The sequence below is a fragment of the Macrotis lagotis genome, chromosome 1 (assembly GCF_037893015.1).
Source record: "Macrotis lagotis isolate mMagLag1 chromosome 1, bilby.v1.9.chrom.fasta, whole genome shotgun sequence".
NCBI lineage: Eukaryota > Metazoa > Chordata > Mammalia > Peramelemorphia > Peramelidae > Macrotis > Macrotis lagotis.
The window spans coordinates 859,661,422-859,685,700 of NC_133658.1; the positions used below are offsets into that span (position 1 = coordinate 859,661,422).

Here is a 24,279-nt window from a genome sequence, read left to right on the forward strand (position 1 = left end):
TTCTGTAGTCCTTTGGGCATAGCTCCAAACTGCTCTAAAAAATGACTGATTATATGAATATTGAAAAACTACCCCAACATATGATTGGAAAAAGTAAAATAAAATATCAGTTTAAAAATATGCATTCAGCACTTGCAGGAAGAACTCTGACTGTTTTGTAACCTATCAATTAAACTCTATACTGATATCTTCAAAAGTTTGCTAAATGTAAGACACTGTGACAGATGCTTCTGAAACTTATGAATGATTGGATTATAAGAGGACCACACACAAAATATTAACTCTGGGAGTTACCAAATTAATGATTTAGATTCAGGAGTTCCTAAGAATATAGACTGCTATTTAAGTCTATTTACCCCTTCCCAGAAAATGTTTTTTAAATCCATAAAAAAAGGCAGAAAATAAAAAAAGAATGGCTTTATCAGTTCACAACTCCACTAATAAGGCATTAATGTCTCTTTTTTTCCCACATCCCCTCTAACATTTGTCATTTTCCTTTTCTGTTCATTAACTAATCTAATAGGTTTGAGGTAGTACCTCAGAATAGTTTCAATTTTCTTTCATCCAATCAATAGAGATTTACAGCATCTTCTCATTTGGCTATAGATAGCTTTGATTACTTCTTCTGAAAACTGTTTGTTTCTTGATCATTCATCAGTTGGGGAATGTCTTCTATTTTTCTAAATTTGACTTAGTCCTCTAGATATTTGAGAAATAATGCCTTTATCAGAAAAATTGCTTAAAAATTTCTTCACAGTTATGATTGCTAAATATATTTCCCTCCATCCTATCCCCCATTTATTCTATTCTTGTTCTCCTTTCACCCTATCCTTCTACAAGTGTTTTGCCTCTGACTACCCCCTTTCCCTTCTATCACCCTCTCTCCTCTTATCCCCTACCCTCCTACTTTCCTATGGGTTAAGATAGAGTTTTAATAGCTAATTGATTATGCATGTTATCCCTCTTTAAGCCAGTTCTGATGAGAGTAAAGTTCACTCACGCCTACTCACCTCCTCCCTCTTTCCTTCCACTCTAAAAACTTTTTCTTGCCTCTTTTATGAGAGATAATTTAGCCCATCCTACCCTTCCCTTTCCATTTCTCCCAGTGGGCACTTCTTCTTTAGGAAGGATATTGATGGATAGTGTCCAGAGGAGGGACATCAGGATGGGGAAGGGTCTCAAGTTCATATCAAATGAGGAACCGTCAAAGGATCTGGAAATGGTTAGCCTGGAGTAAGGAAGAAAACAAGCATTTATTAAGTCTCTATTCTGTACTGGGTAAACTGCCAAGCACTTTGTTATTTCATTTGATCCTAACAGTAACTGTGTGAGGAAGGTGCTATCACTATTATTCTAATTTTACAGTTGAGGAAACTGAGGCAGACAGACTTAATCAGGGTCATATAACTAATAAATATATGTGGCTGGATTTGAACTAAAGTCTTCCTGACTCCAGAACCAACTGTATCCATTGTGCTAGGGACAGGCTGGCTGCCTTAAGAATCCAAAGGGCTGTCCTGTGTGGGACAAGGGAACAAAATGAAGAGCAAGAACAAGTTACAAAAAGTTCAATTTAAACTTAATGTCATCAACTTCCTAACAGTGAAAGGGGTCTTCAAGTGCAATGGGCTACTTCAGGAGGCAGTGAGGTTATCCTGACTGGGAATCTTCAAATAAAGGCTAGCTATGGAGGTGGTGAGGTGGATGAAGCACCAGCTCTGGAGTCAGGAGGACCTGAGTTCAAATCTGACCTCAGATCCTTGACTCTTACTAGCTTAATGATTTAGATTGTATATCCTTGGGCAAATCACTTAACCTTGATTGTCTCATATCCAGGGCCATCTCCGGTTGTCCTGATTCATATCTGGCCACTAGACCTGGATGGCTCCTCAGAGGAGACTGTGAGGCTGGTGATTTAGCATAGCACCCTGCCCCCCCACACACACACACACAAATTCAATTCACTTACTTGTCATGGCATCATCTCCCTAATGTTGTGATCTTATTTGAGAATGAAGGACAAACATAATCATCATTGTGTTATAGATGAAATGATTTGTCAAGTACATATTAAATTAGGGGATTATACATAAAAAATGATTCTTTCCAGCTAAGATGTTTGAACTTTATATCACAGACAGTAGGTAGACAATGAAGACCTATGAGAAGAGAGTGACATAACCAAATGTGTACACAAGGAAGATGAGTCAGACAATTAGGGTGGATCAGGACAGGAAAACTCACAGGAGACTAAGAAAATTATTCAGGCACGTGTTATTAATGATAACTTGTTTGAGGATGGAAGTGGAGAAGGGATTCAAAACAGGACTTCACAACTGATTGGCTATGAAAAGTGATGGAAACAAGAGTCTGAGATAACAGTTTCTCTCCCTGTCTTATCTCTCTGTCTCTGTGTGTGTGTCTTTGTCTCTCTCCCTGTATTATTTCACTACTTCTCTGTCTCTCTAGTCTCTCTCTCTCTCTCTCTCTCTCTCTCTCTCTCTCTCTCTCTCTCTCTCTCTCTCTCCCCTACACACAACTGGGATTAAGTGACTTACCCAGGGTCACATGTCCATTTTGTCCATGGCGTTTTCTTGGCAGAGATACTGGAGTGGTTTGCCATTTTCTTCTCCAGTTCATTTTACAGATAAGAAAATTGAAACAAATAGAATGAACCTTGCCCAGGGTCACACACCTAGCAAACATCTAAGATCCAATTTAAACGCAGGTTTTCCTGACTCTGGGTCCAGTAAGCTATGCACCAAGCCATAGAAATAATCATAATAACAAGAATCATAATCATAACAAATAATCATAATAACAAGAAAAAATAGGACGTAGCAGCACATAATAAATGGGGTGAGAGAAAGTGAGGAATCAAGGATAATATTTAGTTGTGAACCCTGGGTGAATTGAAAGATGATGATGTCCTCAACAGAATTAGGGAATTCAGGTGAGGCAGAATGTGGAGAATAAATAAGCAAGAAACTGAGACAAAGTACCAGGGATGGAAGAGAGTGAGTGGGGGGGGGGGGGTGAAACCGGAGAATTGCAATGATTTTGAATTTACAGAATATCCATTTCTGCTTACTTATGTCCTTTGAATGATCCTGGATTCAATCTCTATGATGCTATCTAAATCTACTTCTCTTCATAATCCAATTTCACATTTATCTGAATAAGTGGACAAAGAAGCTCATTAGAAGCCTCAGACTTGGGCAGAGGACTAGAGCTGCAGTAAGTATGAGATATTTGAGCTAGTCCAGCTTTTTCATTTTACAGATACAGAAAGTTTGGTCAAGTAGCTTGGCCAAGGTCACACAATGACATAATGACTGACTCGGGATGAGTCTAGGATCTGGGCCTCTATTGGGCTTTTGGTCCAATATATTTAAGGGTAAGTTGGGTGGTCACTTGGCAGGGACAATGTGAAGGTCATTCATGCATCAGGAAAGGGTGGACTTAAGCCAAGAAATCATTCTTTAGAGCCAAATTCATGACCTATAAAAAAAAAAAAGAATTGCCTTGACATTTTTTTTAGGGTTTTTTTTTTTTGCAAGGCAAATGGGGTTAAGTGGCTTGCCCAAGGCCACACAGCTAGGTAATTATTAAGTGTCTGAGACCGGATTTGAACCCAGGTACTCCTGACTCCAGGGCCAGTGCTTTATCCACTGCACCGCCTAGCCGCCCCTGACATTTTTAATACAATAAAACTTTATTTAAAAATATAAAAATCAGGGGGCAGCTAGGCGGTACAGTGGATAGAGCACTGACCCTGAAGTCAGGAGGACCTGGGTTCAATTCTGGATTCAGAAACTTAATACTAGCTGTGTGACCTTGGGCAAGTCACAATTCCATTGCCCCACAAAAACCTATATATATTTATATATATGAATCATTCTTAACTCTGGAAGCTCTGGACCAACCCAAGCCCATGGGTCATAGTTTGCTGGTCCCTAGACAGATGATCATGGAATCATAGTTTTAGAGCTGAAAGGAAATTCAGAGGCCACCCTTGTTCAGGCAGCTAAACTAGGTGGCACAGAAAAATTGAGCATGAGAGTCACAGAAGACAGGATTTCATGAAAATCCAGTCTCAAATACCTGGTAACTGGATGATACTGGACAAGTTACTTATGGTGATGATAATGACATCTGTCTCCCAAGTTGTTGAAAAAAAATTGAGTAAGATAGTATTTGTAAAATAAACCTTAAAATATCATGGGTTAGCTTGGTGGCACTGGATAAAGCACTGGCCCTAGAGTCAGAAAGACCTGTGTTCAAATCTGGCCTCACACATGTAATAATTACCTAGCCGCGTGACCTTGGGCAAGCCACTTAACCCCATTGCCTTGCAAAATAAACCCCAGAAAAGAAAAAAAAATTATGGAAATGCTAGCTATTATTATTCTATAAATGAGAAAACTGAAAGAGAGGGTAAATGCCCCTTAGATAGGGAATTCTTTGAAGTTTCTATTTACCTTTCCTTTTATTTCCACCCCTTAGAACATTGCCCGTAGTCACATAATAAATGCTTATGGACTTGGCTCATTGAAGTCCCCAAATAGGTTTGCTGTTGTTATACAGTCTTTTGTTCATGTCTAATGTCAGAAATATTTTTTGTTGTTGTACTTGACCCCATAGATCATATTGTCCATGGGGTTTTCTTGGCAAAGATACTGGAATGGTTTGCCATTTTCTTCTCCTGTGAAATAAGGCAAAGAGAGATCAAGTGAGTTTCCAGAGTCAACCAATTAGTTTGTGTCTGGATTTAAACTAAAGTTTTCCTAACTCCAGGTCCAGCACTTTATCCCCTGAACTACCTAGATAACTCCTTTAAAAAAAATTACTCGGGGCCGCTAGGTGGCGTAGTGGATAAAGCACCGGCCCTGGAGTCAGGAGTACTTGGGTTCAAATCCGGTCTCAGACACTTAATAATTACCTAGCTGTGTGGCCTTGGGCAAGCCACTTAACCCCATTTGCCTTGCAAAAAAAAAAATACTCAGTAACCATCAAAGGTAGGATTTGAATCCAGGTCCTCAGACTTCAGAACCACCTCTGTGTTCTGTATACTCTTATCAAGAATCAGAGCAAAGCAGAGGCAGGAACCTGAACCCAGAGGGAAGTCAGTATGAATAAAATAGGCACCAGCACTTACCTAGAAGCTAGTAGGCATTTATTAAATGCTTATTGACCTGATTGACATTGAAGACTTTTCAAGGACAACTGAGTATTGAACTTAGAATCAGGAAGATCTGAGTTCAAATCCTGCCTCAGACATTTAACATCTACCGGTGTGTGACCTTGGACAACTCATTTAACTCTGATTGTCTCACATCCAAGGCCATCTCCAGTTGTCTGGATCTATATCTGCCTACAGGACCCATATGGCCCCAGAGGAGAAAGTGAGGCTGGTGACTTAGCACAGCCCTCCTCACTCAAATCCAATTCACTTGTTTGTCGTGGCATCACCTTCCTGAATGTCAGAGTCTTCTTTGAGAATGAAGGACAAATAACAACTTCTTTTATTAGCTGTTGTTATGACCTGGTAAGGAACCTGACTACTGACAGGATATTGGCAGCTCAGAGCTCATAGGTGAAAGTAACTACATGAAAATATCGAATTGGAAAGGAAGGCTATTTGCTTGGCAGAGCCTAGCATAACCTTCGCCATAATTCTACTGGGGTATGATTTTTCGGTTTTTCTGGGTATATGCCAACCTAGCCTGAGGAAGAAAGGGGTCGTCAAGAAGTCATTAGAACACTGTGAGCAGTGGAAAGGAAAACTGGGTTGTTGGCCCTTTGACTATGAAAATGGAACTTTGTTGAAAGACACATAAGAGACTGTGAGAACTTAGAGTTGAATCCAGGGCTGGGTGCTACAACCTAAGTTCAGCCTGCAGGCTCATTTTCTCCTCCAGCCAACTTCCCAGAGGCCCACCTGCATTATTCAGCAGCCTTCCTTTCTCAAATGCCAGGGTGAGTGTCTAGACAGAGAAAAGCATCCTACTGGAAGAATCAGACATGCCTGGGGTGGGGGGATTGGGGGGGTGAGAAGCTACAGGTCCCCATGGTAACCACTTCCCCTCAGCCCCTGAGCTACCAAATAATAAACAAGGCGTGGGGAAGCCAATTTAGCTTGGAGATTCCTATGCCTTTAAAGAAGAAGGTGTTGTTGGGGGGGACAGTTCAGGGTCTCTCGGCCAACTTAGGCACTGCTTTAGATGGGGTTGGAGCAGGATCTTCCTGACCTCTGATGGGGAGCACAGGTGGCTTCCTCCTGATTGGGGCTGAATGATCCCAATTATGAAGCCCCGGCAAGCTCAGCTGGCACCTGGTCCCAGCAGTGAAAATCGCAGTGACATAATAGAACCAATAACTTGTGATGCCTTCCTTTTCTTGCTTTTCCCAAGTATTTTCATATCCTCTCATTTGTCTGATTTGGTGTGGTGGGGAGAGAGCTGGACTGCAAGTTAAGAAAACCAGAAGGGGCAGCTAGGTGCAGTGGATAGAGCACTAGCCCTGGAGACAGGAGGACCTGAGTTCAAATCTGGTCTCAGACAACATAATAGCTGTGTGACCTTGGGCAAGTCACATAACCCTACTGCCTTGCAAAAGAAAAAAAGAAAGAAAACCAGAGGTCAGATCCCCAGACATTTACTGGTCATGTGGTCTTAGGCAAGTCCCGTGACCTGTGAGCTCCTTAAAAAGCAGGGGTCAATTTTTGTTTTTCTTCCTAATACAGTAAGCACTTAACAAAAGCTTATTGTTAGTTGTACATTATAACCTATGTCAGATCACTAGCCTTCAAGGGAAGGGAAGGAGGGAGAAAAATGTGCAACTCAATATCTTACCAAAACAATGAACGTTGAAAACTATTTTTACACATAATTGAAAAAAATTGTTTCTAAAAATTTAAAAATAAATTAATAAAAATTTAAATAAAAAAACATGTTTATTGACTGACTTGTCCTCTCTGCCTCAATTACTTCATCTGTAAAATGGGGCATAATAACAGCACCTCCCCAAAGTTGTAAGGATTAAATATAGGTAGAGTGCTTTGCAAATCTTCCAACTTTCTGTAAATGTTAACTATTATTATTGATTCTCACAACATCTGTGAGAGGGAGGTAAGGCAGGGATTATTAACCCTTTTGAATATAATGAAACTCAGACAGGTGAAGGAACTTGCTAAAAGGTCATAAAGCAATTTGTGGAGCAAGATCTCTTGATTTCTAGTCCAAGGTTCCTCTCCATCCCTCTCCTGGGAATGGGGCTGAGAGGTGATTTTCCTGCTTGCTGACTCACCTGATCAACTCATAGAGTCTTCCCATCTCCATCTGTCAAATAAGACTGTGATGCCCTTTATGGGTACTGAGTTCTCTGTAATTTCCTCCTTTCCTATTCCCATTCCATAAAGAAATTGATAGAATTTGAGGTGCAGAAAACTGCACTGTCCCTCACCCCTATCCCCCAGTGCTAAGGTGTACTGCAGCTTCAGGAGCTAAGGTCTTAAGAGTTTCTAGTTAGGCTCTCCTATCTGGCTCTGAAGTCTGGGAAAGTTGGGGCCATAAAATTGAGGGGGAAGGCAAGTTCTGTCTGAGATACAAGATTGAGATCCTCTGGGGCACTCACTTTGGAAGAAGTGGGATTGGAGCAATGAAGAGAGACGGGCTAGATATGTGGGTCTGGGAATCATCTTCATATAGTTGATAAGCAAATCTACCGGAGCTTTTTAGATCACCAAAGGGGGATTGAAGAATGATAAAAGTGGGCCCAGGGAAAACCTTTATGGGACATGATCAGTTAGAGAGCACCAAGTATGAAAAATCAACAAAGAAAACTTGAAGGCAGATAACTAAGAGGGGTACTCTTCAAAGAGGAGCATGTATTAAAAGGTGTGGGGATCTACTGCCCTGGAGATGTGTTATGTGCCAAAAATAGCTAAGAACCACTTTTTGGTGGCCCAGAGAGCTCACCAAATTCAACAGAATAACTTGGTGGGTACCACATTCTGGAGAGCCTTCAATGCATGACTTGCATTTTTTTTCTCCTTAAGGGACTTAGGAAGGATTCCTGGATTCTCAACCTTTTTTCTCTCTCTCTTTTCCTACCCTCAGGTAGCTGCCCTAGAACGACAGGTCTTTGACTTCCTGGGATACCAGTGGGCTCCTATCCTGGCCAACTTTCTCCACATCATGGCGGTCATCCTGGGCATCTTTGGAACCGTGCAGTACAGATCCCGATATCTCATCATGGTAGGAGTCAGGATTAGCTAGCTTCAAATCTCACCTCAAACACTTAGTAGCTGCATGACCCAGGACAAGTCACTTAACTTCTTTGTCAAATGAAGGGGTTGCCTTTGATGATCTCTAAGGTTCTTTCATTTCTAAATAGCTATTCCTATGATCCTGTTTCTATACATGAAATACCTGGTTCTCAGATCTTCAGTCTAGTTACAAAGACCCATGTCCTTTTGTAAGTGATATCCCCTCTACCATCGCTCCCCAGTAGAAAGTAAACTCCCTGAGAGCAGGGAATGTTTATCTTTTTTGTCTTTTATATCCCCAATAATAGCATAGTGCCTTATACAGGGTATGTGCTTAATGGATACTTGTTTGTTTGAATTGGACTGACCATCCCACCAACAGCTTCCAAAGCTCTCCCACTGATGACAATGGTCACTAATAAGAGAGCCCTTCCTTTCCTTCCAAAGACTCTTCTGTCACCTTCTGTAGATGTTGCTTCTCTCAATAGTCTTCAGGACCCAGTGAAGAGAGAAAGTGGAGCTACATGGTGGCAAAATTCAGAAAAGAGAAGGGTCTTTCCCAGTGTAGAGAGACAGAGTAGGGTAGGGCTGGAATAAATAGACTTGGGCTATTTGTTCCCAACATCCTCTTCTGGATTGTGCACATACACACACACACACACACACAAACACATGCATATATGTTCATACACGAACACCAAAAGCAGACTGTATATTTCATCATGGTTGCTCATGTGATTAACATGCTTGCACCTGTATCACATGACCTGTGTGCATGGGTGTGTATGTATGCACACACAAATGCATGTGTGCATATATGCAAACATATTCCTCCATAAGCACGTGTCCGTGCATGTATTGCACGTGTTTCATACTACCTACAGACAACAATGTGCATACATATTTACGAAAGATTAGCGACATTGGACTATAAAATTAGGTACCTCAGTCCAATGGACAACTCCTACAACTGAAAGATTAGTGTCTAAAAGGATATAAGTTTCAGAGACACTGGCCTTGCAAAGTCAAGTACATTAAATGGTGTTCTTTAAGAGCACTGTGGTCCAGTGGTGTACCCCTGGATCCAAGACAACATCAGCTTCTTCTCCTTACTAAAACAGCAAGTCCCCTAAGGGTAGGGCCTGGAGCTTTTTTCTTTTTTGTTGGATAAATGAATCAGCCCTAGAATTGAACAACGCACCTCATCCCTCCCCCCACCTCTTCTCTCCAGGCTACCAAGGGCTGGCCCTTTCTGATAGAATGCCTTTTCCCAAAGGGGGACTACAGCCAGGACACTCAGCAGTCTTTCCCAGGAATTCTCCAGCCCAAGGCTCACTCTTCCAAACTTGTCCCTTCCCCTGAGTATCTTTTATGTTATCAAAGAGTGACCTTAGTTGCAGTGATGAGGATGTGATGGTTTATAGGCTGAGTCAGTCAGAGTAAGAGGTGAACCAAGAGATCCAGGCAGAAAGGTTGGTTTGTGCTGAGGAAGCCTCTTATCCCAGATTCCCCTTTCCCCTGACAAACACCAGTGTATCCCTAAAATCTTCTATGTGCCCTCTTCTCCTGTCAGGATCTCCAAGGACCCTCCAAACTCTAAGAATCTCTGACTCTCTTCCTTCCATAAACCCCCTACTAACCACATTGGCCCAACCCCCTGCCCCTCTCTTTTCTCCCCAGTATGCAGGCTGGCTTGTCCTCTGGGTCGGCTGGAATGCATTCATCATCTGCTTCTACTTGGAAGTTGGACACCTGTCTCAGGTAAGCACCCCCTAATGTGGAGACAGTGATGGGAGAAAACTTCCACGGGGCCTGCCCCGGGTTCTCTTGGCCATCCCTGACGCAAGCAGCCTCTGACCCAAACCATACTGGTGTTCCAGGTGGGAAAAGAATATGCATTTCTATAGACCTACTGTGGGGCCAGGCACTGTGCTAAGCATTTTACAAAGATATTCCCCTCTTCCCCTTCCCCCTCCCCAGTTGGGTTATTATCCCCAAAGCAGCCCCACCCTCTCCCCCACTTTTTATGGAGTCTCTCCTCTTAGTGCCCAACCCTCAATCTTGTCCTGGAGCTCAAGAGCCCAAATATCCCCTAGTGCTGTGCTCTGCCCCAAGAGATGACCCCCCTAGCAGGGTCTGTGAGCTTGGGACAGCTACCAAGAAGGAATAGAGGGAGTCAAACATTAATGACTGGCTTAGAAAGTTGGGGGCTGGAGGGACTGTGCTGTCCCTGAAGCCAGGCCACCCACGCTCCCCCTTCCACTCTCCACTATGCTGGCAAAACAATGTAAGGACTCCGAGGATCACTCCTGGAAAACGGAGAATTGCAAGAATACCTGTGTAGCCCACCACTGACCCCTGCTGGCTACATGTGAGCTTGCAAGGGCTGTCCAGAGTCCTGGACTCCTTCCAACCAGAAAGGATGTGTACATATACAGACATATCCACAAGCACATGCACACATACTCATAGACACATTTACACATGCATCACACAGACAATCATATAAACACAGACACATTCATACACACACACGCAATCTCACAGGCTCACACTCACTCACACATACACACACTTATATCCCTGAAAACACTCTCAGACACATTCACAAGCATTCACATGCATACTCACACACACATTCATACACACTCACAAATATTCATATAAATACTCACACAGACACATTCATACATTCACACATACATATATTCCTGCAGACACTCACAGACACATTCACAAGCATTTGCAAACATTCATAGACACAGACACATTCATATACATACTCACAGATACACACTCACATACTCACAAAGACACACATACACACACACACACAAGGCCTTCTCCTCTTCCAATTTTTGCCCCTCTACCTCCACCACCTAGGAGATCCAGGAAAAAGCCTCTGCCTATCTCTACCTCCCCTCTTTTAGGTGTGTATAATGTTGTTAGTGTGGAGAAAGGAGGATGAAGAATGCTATAATCCTGAGGCAATACATGTGTACCCATCCCACATGGAGCAAACACATGCCAGCTTGGTTCTGTGTAACATGCTCAACATTTACTATGTCACTGCAGACAGGTGGACACCTTGGACCTTGTACACCTCCTGCTAAGGCTCAGTTTCCTCATGGGAAAAATAATGTTTCTACTCTTTGTCCTATAGAGTTGTGGTGAATGAGAGTGATCAATCAACAAGGAATGAATGAATGAATTGAGTGAATGAATGAAAAACTTTTATTAAGCACTTACTATGTATCAGATGAGAGATACTCAGACAAAAATGAAACAGTTCCTGCTCTCAGGAAGCTTCCATTCTACAAAAGGAATAAAACATGCATGTGTGGTTCCAGGATGGAAATAGAATAAATGCATAATAAGTGGCCAAGGAATATAAATATAATAACGACTGAGAAATCAGAAAGCAGTTACTTGAGTTTAGCATACAAGAGGCTGGGGTGAGGGAGGGGTGCCAAAGGCAAAAGGAAAGCAGAGGATTCTAGACATAAGAGACAGCCCACTGCAAGTAACTTAAGAGAACCATCTAGGCCCAATTAGTAAGAATTTATTTAGTACTTAATATAAGGCAGGTACTAGTTAAGCCAAGCCTTGGCGGTCACAAAGAAAGTTCAACATCTAGATAGGTACATGCAATGAATATGGAGTAAAGAGGGAGGGGACGGAAGTGAAGGGGAAAGAAAGACAGAGAGACAGACACAGACAGAGATGGAAAAGGTCTCTTGCAGAAGATGGTTTTTAAGTCAAGTTTTGAAGGAAACCAAGAATTCTAAGGGAAGAAATATGAATGAATGAATGAATGAATGAATGAATGAAGCATTTAAATGAACTACTTGGCTGTAGTGGCATTCTGTCTTCTCTTCACCCCTCCCCTACCTTCTGCTATTACTTGGAGGGGTTTTTTTTTAGAATGGTCTTTTTTTTATGCTGGGGGGGGTAGGAGACCACAGAGCATCAAGCTGAGGGGCAGGAAGTTTAATCGCCCCAAGCCCTAGCCCACTGTTCTAGGTGCTGGAGGGAAGCTAAGCTCAACAGATTTCTTTGCCCTTCTCTCTTGGGGTCATCTTGAGCCCAAGTGAGGGAGTTGGTAGGAAAGAAGCTTAGACTTCCCTGATACTGATCCCTTTAGGATCGAGACTTCATCATGACTTTCAACACATCCCTGCATCGCTCCTGGTGGATGGAGAATGGCCCCGGCTGCTTGGTGACACCTGTGCTGAATTCCCGGCTGGCACTGGAGGACCACCATGTCATTACGGTCACTGGCTGTCTGCTTGACTACCCTTACATTGAGGTGCTCAGCAGCGCCCTTCAGATCTTCCTGGCAGTGAGTTACCTGGCAGCCCCTACAAGCTTTCCCTTGAGCTCCTCTCCCAAGGATCTCCCCACATTTAGCCCTAGATGTGGACTGCTGTGGTCTAAAAGCTAGAATATTCTGCCTCCTCTCTCAACCTACTGGGGCAAGACTAGAGTCCTTCCCAGGTCCCAAAACAGAATCATGCTGTTCCTTTGCCCTTGTAAGGGGATAACCCTCTAAGAGAACCCTTAGACCTCTCCCCTCCATGTAGGCAGTCCAATACAATTTGTCAGTAAGGATTATTAAACACTATCATGTACCAGAAAGTACTCAAAATGATGGTGATACAAAGACAGAAATGAAATGATTCCTACTGTCAAGTATCTTACTAAGGCTCTGTCAGGGAAAACAAGATTTGCATATATATGGGGGACAGCTAGATGGTGCAGTGGATAGAGCACCAGTCCTGGAGTCAGGAGAAACTGAGTTCAAATCCTGCTTCAGACACTTAATAATTGCCTAGCTGTGTAACTTTGGGAAAGTCACTCAAACCCCATTGCCATAAATAAATAATTTTAAAAAGATAAACATATATAAATACAGGCAAAATTAATATAAGGTAAAGTTAGGGAGTGAGGGAACCTGCAATTGGAGAGAGAAGAGAGATCAGGAAAGGCATCACAATGAAGTCAGTGCTTTAGCTATAGCTTGAGGAAAAGGAGGGGTTCTTAAAGGAAGAGTTGAAGAAGGGAGTGCATTCCAAATGTGGAAAAGAGCTAGTACTGAGACAAGGAGACAGGAGGTGGAGAACTGAATGTGAAGAATAGGGAGAAGTCTAGTTTGGGCTGGTTCATGATGTACAAGAAAACAAGGATTGTATAATGAGTCTGGAAAAACCTATTGGAGCCAAGTTAGGAAGAATTTTAAAAGCCAGAAGAATTTGTTTTCCTAGAAAACAAGACAAAACCCCTGGAGTCTGTGGAGTAGAGGAGTAATAGGATCAGATCTGCACTTAAAGAAACCACTTGGGAAGCTGAGGCAGGGGGACCAAGGAAGGGATCAATCATTGCAATAACTTCAGAGGAAAGTGATGAGGTCTGGAACTAAGGGCAAGGCTGTATGAGGAGAAAGCAGTGCAAGTCAAGAAGGACTTTGCAGTTAGAATGAAAAAGATTTGACAACTGATTAAATTTGTGAGGTTAGGGAGGTAAGGTTCACACCCTTCTAATGGTGGTGCTTTTGACAGAAATAGGGAACAAGTTCTGGACATGAATTTGAGACTTTGCTAGAATATCAGTTTGAGATGATGGATAGATAAATGGATGGGTGAATAGATAGATGAATAGCTAGATAGACAAATGGATGGATGGATGGAAAGTTAGTTGGATGAATAAATGTAGAAAAAATGGATGGATGAATAGAGAAATGGCTAACTAGATAGATGAATGGGGGACTAGGTGTATAAATGGATGAATAGATAAGTGGGTGGATAGATAGATGGATAGGTAAATGGATGGATGAATAGATAGCTAGAAGGGAGGATAGATGAATGAACAGATAGACAGATGGATGAATAGATGGATAGAAAAGTGGATGGATAAATAGATGAATACCTAGATGAAAGAGAGAGAGGTAGATGGATAGATGATTAATGGATGGATAGATGGATGGATAGATAAGTAGATGGATAGACAGGTGGGTGGATACATGGATGAATTGATGGATGAATAGATAGATGGGTAACTAAATAGACCTATAGACAGATAGATGGATGAATAAATAGATGGGTAACTAGATAGACAGGTAGGTATATAGATGATGAATAGATAGTTGGATAAATAGCTGACTAGATAGATAATAGAAGATAGGTAGATAAGTACATAGGCAAATAGATGATAACTAGATAGAAGAAAGACAGATGGATGAAGGGGAGGAAACAAGCACTTATAGACCATTTCCTATGGTACTTTTTACAAATATCTCACTTGATCCTCACAACCCTGCCAAGTAGATGCTATTCTTCTTCTCATTTTACAGTTGAGTAAACTGCAGCAAGACAATAGACGATAGATAGATAAATAAAGCACATATTAAGCCTTAGCTGTATTCTAAGAAGACACTGTCCTAAATGCTGAGAATACAGGTACGAGAAAAGAAAATAATTCCTGCTCTTAAGGAGTTTGTGTGCTAATGGAGAAGTTACTAAGAGAAGAGTTGGAAAGGGGTGGGGAGGGCAGAGGGGTTGGAAGACAGTATGGCTGGGAAGTCCAGAGGTGGACTGGAGCTGGGTGAGGTAAGGCTCAGACTGGCCCATCCAGAGGCGAAATTTTATAATATTGAGGCAGGTGGTAATGCTGGAATGAAGCTCAGAGGGAGAAAGCAGGATTAGATAAATAAATCTGTGAGTCATCTGCATAGAGCTAATAAATAAATTCTTTTTTGAAAATATTATTTATTTTTAAAAATTAAAAAAATTTTCCGTTCCAAATTTTCTCTTTCTCTTTATCCTCTCCCCCACTCACTGAAGGCAAACAGCTATATTAATTCCACATGGAAAATCTGCAAAACATTTCCATATTAGCCATGTTACAAAAAAACAAACCAAAACAAACCAAGAAAATAAAGTAAAAAAAAAAAAGTCTGTTTTTATCTGCACTTTGTTTATCAGATCTCTCTATGGGGGTGGATAGCCTATTTCAGCATGAGTCCTTCCAAATTGTCTTGGATCATTATATTTATTGTTCAGAGTAAGATAATAAATTCAATGAAACATTTATTTTAATCCAGAGACACCTTTAGTCTCTGTGCTGACCCTGACTCTGTGACCTTGGACAAGAAGACGCTTCATTATTTCTGGCCCTCAGTGTCCTCATCAGTCAAATGGGGATAATAATCCTTTCCTTACCTCAGTTGTAGGGGTTTGGTGAGGATCCAATGAAAGAGAATGAGGGTGAGAGCACCTTTTTCAAGTAATAAATGACCTATTGATTTTATCATCTTTATAAAAACTGTTTTCAGAAAGTCTAATTGGATATTTATATGGCCCCTGTATTTGCATATCTTTAGTATGATTCTAGACTATTCTAGATTCTAGATAAAAAGTTAACTTTTTATCAAAATGGGTATATAGATGTCCATCTTTTACATTATGCATGATCCTTTTAGATCATATAGTTTGATTTGCAGATTAATTTGTATATGTGATTCTCTTTAATAAAGAGCCTGATTATTAAAATCAGAAAGGGAGATGGGCTAGTCACAGAGCAAGAACTATTTAACAACCTCAGAGCCATTCTGGTACCCACAAAATATTCAAAGACCTAGAGGAAGGCTTCTTTAGCATATTAGGATAGCTAGATGGCACAGTAGGGAGAGCAATCATCCTGAGTTCAAATTCAGCCTCAGACACCTACTAGTTCTGTGACCTTGAGCAAGTCATTCAATCCTAATTGTCTTGCATCAAGAGCTATCTGGACCCAAATGGCTCTGGAAGAGACAGTGAGGCTGGTGACTTAGCATAACCTCACCCAAATCCAATACATGTGCTTATCATAGCCTCACCTCCCTGTTGTCATGTTCCTCTTCAACAATGAAGGAGGGGCAGCTAGGTGGTGTAGTGGATAAAGCACCAGCCCTGCAGTCAGGAGTACCTAAGTTCAAATCCAACCTCAGACATTTAATACTTAATGGTGTGACCTTGAGCAAGTCACTTAACTCTATTGCCTTGCAAAAACCAAACCAAAACTAAACAAAAATAAAGGATGAAGGGTAAACATCATTATCAGATTGACTTGGAGTTCATTTTCAATGTTTAACTTCCAGTGTATAACAATTATGATAACTTCTATAATGTAATAATATATTATATTATATACTATATAATAATATAATTATAACTTCTGTAAGTTTCAGTTTAATTACCTCATCCATAAGATAGGTGTGATGATACATGAAGCAAGCTGGGCAGTTGGGTTAGCAGATGCAGGGTCATCTTTGGAATCACAAAGACCTGGGTTCACATCCTGCCTCTAACAAAGGATAATTTTGACCATGACCAAATCACTCATCCTCTGAACACTACCCCTACCCTACCCCACTCCAAACTCTTAATTTCTTGAAAAACTGTTCATCTATCATTTGAGGATCGACTTAGAGTTCAGGAAGGAACTATAGAGGTCATTCAATCTTCTCTCATTTTACAGATGAGAAAAATCAGACTCCAAGAAGTTAAGCCACTTGCTCACTCACCATCTGCATCACTGCAGGGAGATGCTACGCCTAATATGGTGGGCACTGGTGAAATCAAAGGCGTGAAATAGCTCTAATCACTAAAGTACATCAGATTCTTTAGAGCTGGAAGGGACCTAAAAGCCAGGGAGACCAATTCTTTCCTTTTACAAATGAGCAGAGAGTAGAGAGCTTCAGTGACTAGGGTCATACAGCTAGCTCAGAGATGCTCTACAAAACCAACTCTTTCTGACTCTAAGCTGGGACTCTATTTTCCCATGTTTCCTCTCATGTTTAATACCTACTACCAAGGGTTGTAGGGAAGGGAACAGGAGCAGCTAGCTGGTGCAGTTGATAGCCCACTGGGCTCAGAATCAGAAAAATTGGAATCCAGTCTCAGATACTTCCTGGCTGTATGACCTTAGACAAGTCACTTAACCTTGTTTGCCTCAGTTTCCTCATCTGTAAGATGAGTAGAAAAAGGAAATGGCAAACCACTCCAATATCTCTGCCAAGAAAAACCCTAAATGGGGTCATAATAATAATAATCATGTGCCAGATGGCACTTTACAAATACTATCTCATCTGATCCTCACAACAACCCTTTGAGACAGGTACTGTTATTGTCTCCATTTTACAGCTGAGAAAACTGAGGCAGACAGATTAAATGACTTGCCTGGGATCACTCAACTAATTAATATCTAAGGCTGGATTTGAACTCATACTTTCCTGACTCTAGCCCCAGTATTCTATTTACTGTGCCATCTAGAGGGAGACTTAAATGAGAAAAATGCATATATATACATAGATACAACTGTAATTTTGCTGGTAGGATCATACCTGCAGTGCTGAATCTCAACTCTTGTGTATCTTGAGAATCTTAGAGCAAACCTAAGGCATCAATTCCTCCTATTAATTATTAGATGGTCCTCTAGGCAAGATCTCTGGGAGAACATGGATGAGTTCAGAAGGAGGGAGTTGCATTGTGGGTTTCATTAGGCACTCTTGGAGAGAATGCCCTCCTGACTGAGTTTACAGATGGGGCCACCTCCAATGGATGTCTCATTTCAGCCCTGAAGAAATCCTGGGCACTCAAAGTCTCTGCCAGCAGAACATTAACTCTGGCAATTGATACCCCCAGCCAGAGATGCTCTGAGTGCAGTCTTATAATAATGGACTTTGTATCTAGGTGCCAGCTCAATGGAAACCTGAGAATCAAGAAGTTGGTCAGAGGGGGATGAATCTTTTGGCACTAGCAGCTCAGGAGTCCTGACTTCTACCAAATTAAGGAGGGTGGGGTCCCTCTAAAATAAAGGTGACTTCACCACTCTGCCCAAGGGAAGACTGGATGTGGGAGGAAGAGGGTTTTCCACCCCTTGCTCCACTGACTGCCCATCTCCCCTCTTCCCCTAGCTGTTTGGCTTTGTGTATGCCTGCTACGTCAGCAAAGTGTTCCTGGAGGAAGAGGACAGCTGTGAGTTCCAGACCTAAATCCCTGGACATGGGGGTGCTCAGACGACCTGCTGGTACCCCATGGGGCTCCTCCAGGCTTGTGGAAAGGAAGCAGTGGAAGGCACTTGCAACCTTGGGATTGAAGCAGGGAAGAAGGGAGGGAATCCTGCTTCTCTATCCCTGGGTCTCTGCCCATCTGTAGCTTATAGCCCTCTGGCACTGGCAGACCTGTGTTGCTCAGAGGAGATGAGTCTTCTGGGACTGAGAAACCCAACCTAGTAGCCCCCTTCCCAGTCCTTGCCCTATTCTTTGGGCTTGGATCCCTCTGGTCACTCCTTACTCTCTCATCTATAGGCTTTGCTCCCTCCTTTCCCCTTAGCCTGTCTTCCCTCTTGCCTCTAGCATCACTGTAGCTTTTGCCCCACTTAGGCCAGCCCTGTCCCCTTTTGACCATAGTCTTTGCCTCTCCTGAGCCTCTCTGGGTCCTTCTTTTCACAGTTGACTTCATTGGAGGTTTTGATTCCTACGGTTACCAGGCCCCTCAGAAGACATCACACTTACAGCTACAGCCTCTGTACACGTGAGTTCCCCTTGGGGGGGGGGTGGTAGTGGTGGTAGAGGCAATGTGTCAGGACACAGTTGGGGGCATGCTGAACACAGAGCCAAGTCTGACTGCCTGGTACTCAGAGAGAGTACAGGATCTGAAACCAGAGGACCTGAGTGTGAACCTTCTCTGCTATTGGGTGACCTTGGATTAGTGACTTCTCCTTTCTAGGCCTCAGTTTCCTCATCTGTAAAATAAGGGGAAATGTAATTACAGGAAAAAAATAATAAAATGGAGGAGTTGGATAGGTTCAGAGTTCTTAACCTAGATAAACCAGGTAACTAATGTTAGACCTTGAGTTATAAAAACCAAACTCAACTTTGTTATCTGTAAACTGGGGAAAATAATCCTTAACTCCCACCATATTTATGAAGATAAAATGAGATAATCTTTGCAAAGTGCTTTGCAAACTTTGAAGTGCTATATAAATATTATTGATAACCTAGGTGGGTTTTAAACTTTCAATATTATTGGTTTTCTTTGTTCTATTTATTTTACTTTCTGCTTTTTAAAAAATCTGATTCTGAGAGGGTTGGCCCAGATTGTCAGAACCTATAGGTTGGGCCCTTAGGGCCACCACAGACCTAGATCTGCCCCTACCAGGAACAGAAGTTGGGGGCCTGGAGGGACCAGGGCTAGGAATGCCACAAGCCAGAGAAGGATCTTGGTCAGTCCAGACAGCACCAAGGCACAACTAGAAGGCTACAGCTAGGTAGGAGGAGTCAGGGCTGGGGTGGGCCAGGGGCCAGGCAGGAGACAGAATGGCCAAGGCAGTCTGCTGGCAGATCCTTGCCTGCTTCCTCTGCAGTGATCTTTTCTGGTTCCCCCTCCAGGTCCGGGTAGACCTCTCCCTGCCCTCCCCGGCGCTGGACACCGGACCCTGTCCTCTGGACTTGACTGTGTCCCTATGGTGGAGCCTCCTCCCTCTTCTCACTTGACCCTCCCGTCGGCGAGCTCTCCTCTGGACCAGGACCCAGCTCCTACACTGCGGGGTGGCCACCCACAGAGCCATGGACAGGAACACCCCCTGCTGGCCCACACAGCCCCGACTTGGACTTGCTGGAGGAGGAGGGGACTGGACCTTATGCAGCTGGCGGGCCCCGGCTTAGCCCTGGGAACTTGGGGGTGGGAGGGGAAGGGACTCATGGAATTTGTATGGTTTTTTTTAACTAAGCCCTGGTACTGAGCCTGTACCTCCCTCTCTGATCCTACCCATCTTCCTTTTCTAATGTGGCAATGGCAGCCCCTCCCTCCACAGTGGTGCCCCTTCCTTTCTGTTGTGGAGGACCCACCTTCCAGGAGGGCAGATTGTCAAAGGGACCGCAAAGTCAAACAATAACATGTGAAGATTCCTTTTCAGCCCAGGCCCCAACCCCATTCTTCCCCCACTACACTTGCCATCCAGACCTCAGCTCCATATAATCCATCCCAGTAACCTGCTACCCCACCCATACAGGGCAGACATCAGCCTCACATCCCACATCCACTGCTTCCATCCTCCATCCCTCACACAGCCCCGTATCTCTTAGCTCTATATCTCCCCTCATCACCACTCAGGTACAGAGTCATCATGTTTTTCCCACAATGCCTTCCCACATCACACCCCACACTCATACTTTAGACACACCACCTGGTCCATCTATCCATGTCTCTGTCAAAGCAATAGAGCAATTCTTGGTGTTGGGAAAAAGTTGCCAGAGGCCAATGATTGGAGGGAGAGCAGTTTACCTTCACATAGGGAATTCTTACTCACCCCTTCCAGAAAGGAAAATCTGAGACCAGCTCTTTCCCTTTCTTGGGTCACCATAACCTGGGCCAATCACATTGATTCCTCTCATGTGTGGCCTAAACACCTACTCCTTTCTCATTTTTCATCATTCTTTTATTCATATTTCTTTTATTCTCTTTCCCAGTCCCACATACTTCCTGATCTGCCCCAACACACACATACATACACATACACACCCCTTCCTGGGTGACCCCTCTTTTCTATAGGGCCTATCAAACCCCCTAGGAACTCAGGAACCCAAGGCTTTGGGGAGTTTGGAGGCCGCCCAAATCTGACATACTTTCTACATCTGTGACACATAAAGAAGGAGGGGGAGAGGGCATTGTAGAGGGGGACCAGGCTATTTGAAAGAGCAAAGTAGCTGCTGCTTCTCTGGAATATAATCTGTGTCTCCTTTGACTGGGGATCACACTTGTGGGAGTCATCTTGTTGCTTCCTTCCTTTCTTAGGGGCAAGGCAAAGTTATCCAAGTGAATTAGCCTAGCTTGGTAAAAAGCAATCTTACCATGACTAAATTCTAGATGAAATGCTTTGTCAGTCCTTGATGTTCCCCCTTTTCATCTGCAGAGAGTATCTGTTTCCTGATGCTGGTCTGTTCAGCACAATGAAAAAAATCTGCAGATGAACTCTTGGGGAAAGTGTAAAGGGGATACTTGGGCAGAGGGTTGCCATGGAAGACCCAAGGCATCCATCTTGGTCTTTGATGATGACATCCTCTGGTCTCTCAGATGACCTTTGGCAGCTACTGACCCCTCTAGGGATGCAACATCCCAACAGTTGGGTTGGTCCATTGACCCTCTATGTTAGGTCTTAGCAATAGTCCTTCCCTGTTTCTGCCTAGATTCCAGTTCCCTTTTATTTACTCCTCTGAAGCCTTCTTCCTTGAACTGGAGCCCTTGGCCATCACAGTCCCTGCCTCTAACCCTCTGGCTAGCCTGGAGAACAAAGGAGGAAGCATCTCCTTTCAGGTTAGCTCTCTCCTGTGCCTAGGCTAGCAGTCCCTCTTCACTCCCTCATATAATTTCCACCCCTGGGCCAAATGCTTCCAGACATACCCACTTAAATCACCCTTCCTTGCCCAGGCTGGTTCCTCCCACACATCCTTAGCTTTCTGTTCTATGCTCCCTCTTGGACCAGAGCCTTTCTCTGCATCCTTTCTCATCCCCAAGTTGATTTTTCTCCTCATTCCCTTTCCACTCCTCCCTTGTTTTTACTCCACAGGTTTAGCCACTGGTGCTTTGAAGCCTTTTGATTTTTTAAGCCAGTCTTTGTAAAGTGAATTGCTTTCTTTTATAATTTGGGCCAGAAAGACAGACACTATACTCCCCCAACTGCCTGCCTTCTCCCCCCCCCCAAAGGTGCTCCCTTGGTTTCTGTGCAGATGGGTTGATTAAAAATGGTGTTTTCTTTTTCTTTTCCTCCCATATTCTGATTGACTGGGGTAAGACTCATTTCCCATCTTAGGAACAAAAAGACATGGTAAGAATGGGTTAGGCAGAGAGGGTATATATGCCATGGATTAGTGAAGACTCCTAGAAATTGGGAATGTGGAACTTTAATGGTATAGAGAATGGGGGGCAGGGATGGGGGGGGGTTTGGAGTGTAGATATGGGAATCCATTATCTCCCAGGGAGCAGGACCACAAATTGAGTCATGAACAACAAACATTCATTGAACATCTACTTAGTGGGGTCAGACAGATGATCCAGTGGATAGAGCACCCTATCTGGAGTCAGGAAGAGGTAAGTTTAAATTTGACCTCAGATACTAGCTATGGGACCCTAGACAGATGATTTAATCCTGTTTGCCTCAGTTTCCTCATTTGTAAAATGAACTGGAGAAGGAAATGGCAAATCACTCCAGTATCCTTGCCTAGAAAACCCCAAACAGAGTTCATACAGAGGCTGATATGACTGAAACTACTAAACAACGGCTGAGGGCAAAGTCTTGTTTCTTTAACATCTCTGTCTCCCTCCCTGAGGCCAGCAAGAATTTCAGTTGGGAATATTGAAGTTATATCCAGAAATAATGAAAAGGTTCAGGAACCCAGAACCAAAAAGATTGAGATTCACAAGATTAATAGACAAGTTGGCCATTAGAAAAGAACCAGGACTAGTCAGGAACCAGGAGCCACTTAGAAGAAAACAAACAATGCATGCAAGCATTTTTTTTTGGTTTGTTTTTTGCAGTGGAGTTACGTGGCTTGCCCAAGGTCACACAGCTAGTTCATTATTAAGTCTGAGGTCAGATTTGAACTCAGGTCCTCCTGACTTCAGGGCTGGTGCTCCATCCACTGCACCACCTAGCTCCCTGCATACAGGCATTTTGGTGAATGTGGTTCCCTTTGTGTTAGCCTGAGACTCCCAGAGTTCATAGGATCATAGATCTCAAGCTAGAAGGAAGTGCAGAGAACAGATAGTCTAAATTCATTTTACAATAAGGACACTGAATCCCAAGGAGATTAATTGATTTGCCTTATGTCCCACCTATGTATCAGAAGATGATTTGAAACCAAGTCATCTAACCCCAGAGCCAGTATTATCTAGGCTCTAACACAATCCCCTAATCTAACCCCCATTAGAACATGAATTCTACCTAAATGTCCTCAAAGTGATCACTCAACATCTTACAGATTTACAGTATGTCTGAGTCCAAATCCAGTCTGTATTCCAATTTATATTCCAATATGCTGTTCTGACTTTTGGTCTGAACTTTGAAGGGTGAGAAAGATTGAAAGCCATAAGATATTCTAGGCAAGGAGAGGGAGCCAGCAAAGGATGCCAGAGCCCATTTAGACAATGATAAAGATGCATGGATGGACTGTCATCCTGTTGTGGAGAGATGGGAGAGAAGCTTTTTAAAGGCCTAAAAGAGGACCAGATTGGAAAAACATTAAATGATAGCTAGCATCTCTATAACACTTTTATAAATACCCTCACAGCAACCCTGAGAGAATAAGTGGTAGCATTATGCCCACTTTACAGATGAGGAAATTGAAGCAGACTTTGTATATGATTTACTCACACAATAAGTGTCCCTTTTAGTAAGTGAACAAGACAAAATTAGAATTTAAGTATTTTTAAATTTATGTTTTTTTCAATGAACAAATTTTTGCCTTCTCTTCCTCCTACCCAAATCCCACTTCCCCCAAATGAGAATGAAAGGAGAACAAAAAAATTTCTATTGTAAACATATATAATCAAACAAAACATTTCCATGTTGACCATACCCAAAAAACAAAAAGGATTCCTCATTCTGTGCATTCTTCACCCTTCTATCAGGAAGTGAATCTTTGTTGCTCATTATGTTGATCAGTTTGATTCCACATTTGAACTCCAGTCTTCTTCACTTCAGACCCCTTTGAATCTTACTTATGGTGCCATCCAACCCTGCAATCATGGGTCTATAGAACTTTACCCTATAGCCAATAGGGAGCCATTGAAAGCTCTTGAGTAGGGAGTGATGTATCATTTTTACATTAGGGAGATTGGTTCTGTAGCTAGATGTGAATAAAATGAATGGGAAGTGGGGAGGCTTGGAGGCAGAGAACAATTAGGTTATTATTCTATACCAAGCAAGAAGCAGGTTACGGATTAAAAAGACTATAGAGTGCAAAGCAAAATAAA

The 24,279-nt window shown here is 42.7% G+C and overlaps 1 protein-coding gene and 1 long non-coding RNA gene across 2 annotated transcripts in view; one reads left to right on the top strand and one right to left on the bottom strand.

The window, feature by feature from the left end:
• NKAIN1 (sodium/potassium transporting ATPase interacting 1) overlaps positions 1–20,005 on the top strand; it is a 116,273-nt gene extending 96,268 nt beyond the window's left edge. Inside the window, exons 2-7 of the mRNA XM_074217873.1 lie at positions 8,121–8,258; positions 9,950–10,030; positions 12,414–12,611; positions 18,222–18,282; positions 18,759–18,840; positions 19,698–20,005. Of these exons, the coding sequence (XP_074073974.1) occupies positions 8,121–8,258; positions 9,950–10,030; positions 12,414–12,611; positions 18,222–18,282; positions 18,759–18,840; positions 19,698–19,707 (570 nt within the window). The 3' untranslated portion in view covers positions 19,708–20,005. The remainder of the gene's footprint in view (positions 1–8,120; positions 8,259–9,949; positions 10,031–12,413; positions 12,612–18,221; positions 18,283–18,758; positions 18,841–19,697) is intronic.
• LOC141508865 (uncharacterized) overlaps positions 3,804–24,279 on the bottom strand; it is a 79,340-nt gene continuing 58,864 nt past the window's right edge. Inside the window, exon 4 of the long non-coding RNA XR_012474525.1 lies at positions 3,804–4,705. This is a non-coding gene — a long non-coding RNA (uncharacterized LOC141508865). The remainder of the gene's footprint in view (positions 4,706–24,279) is intronic.